General features: G+C 40.2%; 1 protein-coding gene across 1 annotated transcript in view; it reads right to left on the reverse strand.

Moving 5' to 3' along the window:
- LOC119425806 (homeobox protein Hox-A11a) overlaps positions 1 to 986 on the reverse strand; it is a 1799-nt gene extending 813 nt beyond the window's left edge. The window contains exon 1 of the mRNA XM_037693354.1: positions 265 to 986. Within this exon, the coding sequence (XP_037549282.1) occupies positions 265 to 943 (679 nt within the window). The 5' untranslated portion in view covers positions 944 to 986. The remainder of the gene's footprint in view (positions 1 to 264) is intronic.
- Positions 987 to 7769: the final 6783 nt, after the last annotated feature.

Genomic DNA, 7769 nt, shown 5'->3' on the forward strand with positions numbered 1-7769 from the left:
ATATATATATATATATATATATATATATATATATATATATATATATGAAAACACCAACTTGGTGTCTTTCTTTCACGGCCAATTTCAACTCCAAGCACGTGATCCATGCAGTTTATAACAAAGTTCTGCTGTGGGGGTGGAGGGGCTCTACAGGCCCCTCTATAAACCTCATATGCTTATAAAACAGCATATAAAAATTTTAACAGCAGCGCGCAACATTGCAAACTTTCTCTCATAAGCAGGGCGCCGACGTTAAATACGTACTGCTGCTGCTGCTGCTGGATTTCTCCTCATTGTTGCCGGAAGACAACTCCGGGCTGCTCGTGTCATCCCGCTGCTCCTTCGCCTCGGGATCCCGGTAGGACGGAGCTTGCTCCGGCTGCTTGCTGGTTGCTTTGTCCCCTGAGGAGAGGGCGCTCGCCGTGGAGCTCTCCGACGCGTTCCCGTAAGCCGTCTCGTAGAACTGGTCGAAGGCTTGCGGCAGAACGCCGTTCCTGCCCACGTTCCCGTAGAAGTTGGTGGCGGCTGAGCCGGCGGCAGCGCCCGTGTGGTGGTGGTGGTGATGGTGGTGGTGGTGGTAGGCGGCAGCAGCGGCGGCAGCAGCAGGACTTCTCTTCCCAAACACCTCCCCAACAACGGAGGTTTGCGCCGACAAACAGTCCCGGTGCATGTCCTCTGCGCCCGGGTAACATTGCGCCAAATTCCCCCGGTGCGCCCATTTACCCGACGCATCGATGCCCGCGTAGTCCCTGAACGTCACCTCCCTGACGGGTTGGACCTGCGGCAGGTTAGAGGAGTACGAATATGTCATGGGTCGCGTGGACGGGGTCTGAGACAGAAACGAGGGGAGACCGGAGAAATCAGCCCCCGCCGACACGTAATAAGTGCAACTGGGCAAGTACATGTTGGATCCGACTGGAACCCGTTCGTCAAAATCCATCATGTCGACAAGCTGGAGCCACTTCTAGAAGTCTTCTTTGGGCTTGGGCTCCTCTGTAGCCGCCCTGAACATGGCTCTGAAGCGCCGAGCCTCCGAGCCTCTTAGCAGGTTCGCTAAGCAGAAATTTGGAGACGTAGGCTGACGTGGAGAGCCATCTCCATCTACTCCACTAAGGAGGAGGAGGCCACGTGACCACGCGGCAGAAATTGACAGATTTTCAGGCGCTGTGTGTGCGTGGGGGCGCGCGTGCGTGCGTGCGAGGACGCCTCTGGGTGTGTACGCTGTGGAAAGAGGAAGAGGAGTGAGTAGACATGACTGCTGCGTGTCCAAAAGCTTGATATTAGTGGTTTCATGTCGTGTCAGATTCAAAAGGATTTATTTACACAAGCCAGGTCAAGGACAACGCTCACTAAACTGTGTATTTTTTTAAATGGTTTCAAATAAACATATTTAGCCAAAAATCACAACATGTGTTTAAACAAATTAAAAATGTTCCCATAAAAGTGTGTTCTTTTTTTTTATTTCCTTGATTTATTTTTTATTGTGGTCAACCCAAACTTGAAAAATGGCTGTGGTATGCTAAGTTTCCCGAACCTTTCTGACAATCCCATTAACTGATCCAACAGGCTGTTACAGTGTGGAAAGAACCCAGATCTTTATTGGATGAAGGAGACGAGCAGCTTACTTCTACAAGGTTGCTTTTGGAGTTCGCCTTAGTCATCATCATTTGGTGCTTTTACAGCACAGCATTTGGCTCAGTGAGCATTTGGTTATCAGGGTCATGTTCAAAGTAGCGGCTAATGTTTCAACCGGAAAGCAGCCCTGCGTGAGCTGATATCAGTGGATTCAGCTTAAAACCCCAAGAGCGATTTTCGCTAAAGAAACACAGGAAACACGTTCTTTAAATCCACAAATTTGACCTTTAGTTTAGTTAATTTCAATGAATAAGCTTTATCAATAACATATATCACATTGACTATATAAGGTCCAGAAATATTGTTATATTATATCTTCTGTCAACATAAATATAACCAAAAGGAGGCATCTTTGGAGGAAATTACGCACGGACCAAAAATACTATTTCTCTTCTGCTCTCAGCAGTCGGTGTCTTGCTGCAATTTCATTGTTTGAATTTGTCGAAAAATGAATAAAAAGCTTATTTATTAAAAATATGTTTGACTAAAGTTTTTGTTTTGACTCGTATTTAAATTTTATGAATCCGCACGCAGCCTAAATAAAATATTCAAGCTCTCTCTACTTTTACGCACGGCTAAATCGCCGCGTTCTTGTCAAAATATAAATTCAAAAGTCGGCTGTTTTGCAAGGAAATAACTCTGAGGAATTACCAAGACAACCCAGTACTCTGTTTCATATATTTGTCGACCAGTTTCACGGCGTTGCACTTTCATTCTTACACGATTAAAACGTCATGCGTAAAATCTGGGCTCAGACAAAAACAGTAGCAAATTGTAAAAAGAAAGTGTCTTGTAAAATTGCAGCATTTTGCATTTGTGATTTAATGTTACAGTTTGAAATATAACAACATAATTTATTTAAAGAATGGGATTTATCATCATAAGCTGCAGTATATAAATATTTTTGGTGCAACAACTTGTCATGTTATTCTGACATTGAGTTATTAGAATGCAGTTCAGGATACAGAACAAGATGGATACAAATGTAATATGTTTGTATTTAGCTTTGTTTATGGTGTATTTCATTGTGAGCTTAATCTGTGAACTCCAATACGGATTTCTGTGGTTGAAACAACATTAGTGGACCAAACGTGACTCAGCTGGAGCCAAAAAATAAAATCCTATAAGAAATTAGCTAAAATGGATTTCTGATATTTGAATAGGTAAAACAAGCCCCAATGCACATGCCCCAGCTCCCTGCTCTGCTCTTGGGCCACCATGAAGCTAGTTTTAGAGCGGCTGCAACCTGACTCTAATGTGCTGTGAATGAGAGACCTGAGCCTCGGATTAAGATCACCGTGGCTGGTCTGCATGGCCCCCACAGCCCGGTGTGGGATTCAAAGGTAAACCCGTATGAAGAAATCACACACTCTATTATAACACTCAAACAGTACCCACAAACGCATCGCGTGAATCAAAGCCATCCTAGTTTTATTTGATTAAAGCGCGCGGACACTCACTCCGCCTCTCGGTCCATCCAGACAAATTCGACCAGTTGAACTGAAGCTTTTCAGCTGCAATTGGGGACAGGATGCCCAGGAAAACCAAAGCTGCACAGACCTGCGTTTTTTATAGCTGCCATAGTGTTCTACTGCGCCTTCTCCCCCCACCACCACACACACAAGCCAGACAGACACCACAAAACTGACCAGGCGTGATAGGAAGTCGCCACCTACGCGGTCTCAAAGTCAGCGGCTGCATGGGCAAACTCAATGACAGACAGAAACTTTTGTCTCCGCCGAGCTGAGGTAAGACTCCTCTTTACACTAAATATTGAGCTCAAGTCTGATTCTGTAAAAAAAAAATAATAATAATAATAAAAAAAATTAAAAAAACAGTTTCGACTTCATTTATGAGGAAGAAATGAAGATCTGAGCTCCAACTTTATGGCAAGTGTGGTTTTTATTAAAAGAAATCCTCTGGTCTGCGTTCTGGTTCTGGTTCTCTGCAGACCTGCTCCCTGCGTAAAAGCTCTCAAAGCCAACGCTTTGTCTGTTTACGGTCGACTTCAAGGTCGGGGGAGGAAGAGAAGGTCTTTCACAGAGAGCAAGGGGCCCGCTGTGCCCCGGATGGAGTTAGATTAATTACCCTTTGCATCTAACCAGGCTTTGGCTTGCACGTTTGGTTAAAAAGTGGAACCGCCATGTATGAAAACAAAAACATTAAATGAACTTTCCCCTCGGATTGATCATTGCATGGACGAGCGTCACCAGGATTTTATTCTAGATCTAAATAATTCAACCTTGAAGTGTTTTTGCTCACTAGAACTCCATAATACACAATACGGATAAAGTGCAAACATTTTTTTTATTATAATATCCAAAGGAAACTGCATAAAGGTCTTTTTAACTCGCGGTCTGTTTGAGGTTTTGCTAATAAATAACCGAAACGGAGCTCTCAGCAGACTGCACACAAAGACAGACAAATCCGTATATTTACTCAGGCACATTGTTTTATTCCCTGCAAGCCTCTCTAATGTGAGTTATATATTAAATGTAAAATACGCACGCGTTCGGCGAGAATTAAGCTACAACTCTGAGGAGATGGACCTTTAGGAGCGCGGTGATGTGGTTATAAAGTGAATGAGACATATAGATGGTCTCATTGTGCCATAAAACCTCATCAGACAACAAGTAAACAATAAAGAGCGCATGGAAGGGTTTGAAAGTACAGTGTAAAGCCACTACAGGTACGTCCAGAGGCTAATGGGAGCATTAATTAATTAATTAATGGGAGCAACTTGTCTGCTGGATTCCTTAGATAGAGAACTTCACTAATTGGCTTTTATGTATGTGAATGTTCCTGTAAAGTGCCCAGAGACAACTTTGTTGTGATTTGGCGCTCTATAAATAAACTGAATTGAATTGAATTGAATTAAGTGCTGCAGGACACCTCCTGGAGTTCCAGTCTTTCAGTGAAATAAAGAGGCCAGAGCTCGTTTTGTTTTCATGTGTGAATGGGAAAAGTAGGCCACCACACCTGCGAGTGAAAAGCTTCTTGTGACTCAAGATGTGGAGGAATTGTGATGTTTCTTAAAAGGAGAAAAACAACATGTCCGACGACGCATGAGAATAAAATTAAAAAAAGACAAAGCAAACAAAGAAAAAAAAAACTTCAATAGTCTCATTTGAAATATGTAAATTAAAAGATCACCAAAATCCCGAGTCTGAAAATATTTTAAACGCTGTTGAACTTGAGTTGTTATCCGACTGGAGCTCGGGACTCTGAGGAAAAACAAAAACTGAGAGCGCAAAAAGCGCGAGCCCTGAAGATGTGGATCAATCTGAGCCACATTCACCGACAAACTGTTGATTTATCCACAGGTGACAAGAGCGCGAGGCAGCCATGGGGAGGCCAGGTGGAGCACACTGGGGAGGGAAACGGATCAACTCCACGGTCAGGAGCTCGTCTGGGAGTCACACGCGGCGGGACAAACGGACTTCAAGTGGACTTCAGTACAGGGGAATAAATGGACATTTGTACAAATAAATAGAAGCTTTAACTATTTGAGATTTGAATTAAACCCAGTCTGACAATCTTTGTATATATATATATATATATATATATATATATATATATATATTTATTGATATATAGATATATTTTCATGCCTGTTTAAACTTTGCAATGTATAAAGCCAAAGGCCGTGATTAAAGTTCTTATTTTGAGAGGTTTATTTATATATTTTTGGATCCAAGCAAGAGTAACAAAAACAAAGAAAAAAGAGAAAGATATTTGCTTCGGGTTGCATGTGAGTATTTATTATTATTTTTTTTGCATGATGCGTATTTGTGCAGCCCACGGACTACACAAATACTAATAATTCTAATTATTTCAACAAATCCTTTAAATGAAAGGTTTTATTCATTCAGTACAAACACCAAAGAAAAACCTCAAAACTGACGCAAATTTGCCTTTTTCTGCCAAATTTACGCATTTCTTCCCTTTTTATTTGCGTGTTTGGCCCCGTGATGCACGTGAGAGTAGCTTTTGTTCCAATCGCAAACGCCTTAAAGACAAATTATTAGTGTCTTGCAATATCTAAGCCGAACGAACGAGATATCCCAGAGCAGAATGTGGTGAAGGATCAGGCGCTGAACGGAGCACAGAGGACGCTTTCACTTCGGATTATAAAGAGCTGATGTTCGTGGTGTTACAAGATGTTCCTCAAGATGTTCCTGAAGATGTTTCTGAGGTCTGGGGCTGCAGGCTGCGGCCTCAGAGACATCGAAGGTCAATGTAAAGAGCGGCGGCGGCGGCCCAGTCCCAGTTCAGCCTGACGCGCAGAGTTCTGGAGCTCAGCCTCTGATCAGTCGGCCTCATTTAAGACAGGTGCTTGTTTTTAGCGTTTTTATCTAATTTTAAAAAATCATGACTATTTTGCATTATCATTTTAAGCTTTTTAATCAATTTCCGTCATTTGAAAGTCTGATCAAATGGTGTCTATTTTTTTTTTTTTTTATAAAGGAAAAAAAATGCATGAACACGTTTTTGAAGGTTGTTTGAGAACACTTTTTGTTTGTTTTTATTGTTAATGTTAAGCTCTTAAATAAAATGTAATTCACAGTGTTTCCTTAGTGTGGCAGCAAAATTCTTTCCTTGAAACCGAACCGAGCCTGGTCCTGAAGCGTCTGTCCAATCAGAGCCGGTCTACTGGCAGGAGGCGGAGCTTCGAGCTGTAGCTTCTTGCCCGACGTGTTACGTCACATGCTGGAGACGGGACTTGGAGTCGTCGGACCAATGAGAGGCCTCTCTGCCATCGTGCAGCCAATGAGCTGCCACTTATGTGACGTCACTGCCGATTTTTCCGGCTTTTTCCTCTTCAAGGTTTTAAAATGCGCCGAGTAGTAAGACATCATACTTTTTCTCCTATCTCTGCGCAGGTTATTTAACGCGTGCGCGCGCCCTTTTCCACGCCAGCGCTTGATAACGTGCTCGCGGACGTGTTGTCACATAATTGCACGTCACAAGTGGAAGAAAATAACTTCAATTAGAAAAAATAATCACTGATTCACACACGACAACGTTACTTTCGCCCTTAACTGATTATTTTGTTAACACGTGAACACACACACGCACGCACACACACGCACACATGAACAAACATTATTGAAAACACTATTCACTTACAGGTAAATAAGATTTGAAGAAAGAGATAAACATTTAAAATGAAAAGTTAAGTGTTGAAATCTAAATGTGATGAAATTTTAATTTTTTGAAAATATTGTCTTAAAACTAATACTCCTAAAAAATAGATCAATATACAAACACAGGAGTTTGGATTTTAGAAATATTATAGCAATAATGAAAAAAAGAAAAAACGTATTATTATTATTATTATTATTGTTGTTGTTGCAATACGTTACAGTGTCCATAACAAGAGGCGATCGTTTAAATAAACGTTTTTTTTTGTTCTTCTTAATCAAAAATAGTTTCATATATATTTACTATATGTTCAGTGTTTGGAGCATACGTTCCTGTTCATAGAAAATTTGTTATAAAAGAAAAATGTTGTATAATCTAAGCATTATAAGGAGATAATATAAGAGTGAAATAAAAATACCTATTTTTATTTGGGTGAATTAGAGTTTGGCCAATAGCTTTAAAAACAAGAATATTGTTTTTAGAGTGATCTTAGTCAGATATTACCCCACATTTAATTGACTCTAACTTAAATCTAATTATTTGTTAAATCTTGATATAAAATATGTAATATGTAAATATTATGATTAAATGTTTAAAACCGTTTGTCTCGTCAGTCAGCATGACAGTAAATTAGGTAAAACATTCAAATGAGACAGACAAGAAGACAACATAAAGTAATATTTGTGTACAATAGTCCCTGTTTACAGTATATTCAAATTATTTAGGTCTTGCAACATTTTAATATTAAAGCTAATAGTATGATAATGACGACAAGTTCCTGAATTAGCATAGCATAATGATAAAAATAAATAAATTTTAATATAGTTCAACTGATGTGAAATGAAGAGTTTTGACAGTAGAATATTTTTTAATATAATATAAACTGAGATTTAAAAAAGTGGCACTAAGATTAGATTTAGAAAATTGTCTGCATTATTATTATTAATATTATTGTTATCATTAGTAGTAGTAGTAGTAGTTGTAATTGT

This window comes from Nematolebias whitei, chromosome 19 (assembly GCF_014905685.2).
Source record: "Nematolebias whitei isolate Nwh7 chromosome 19, NemWhi1, whole genome shotgun sequence".
Lineage (NCBI taxonomy): Eukaryota > Metazoa > Chordata > Actinopteri > Cyprinodontiformes > Rivulidae > Nematolebias > Nematolebias whitei.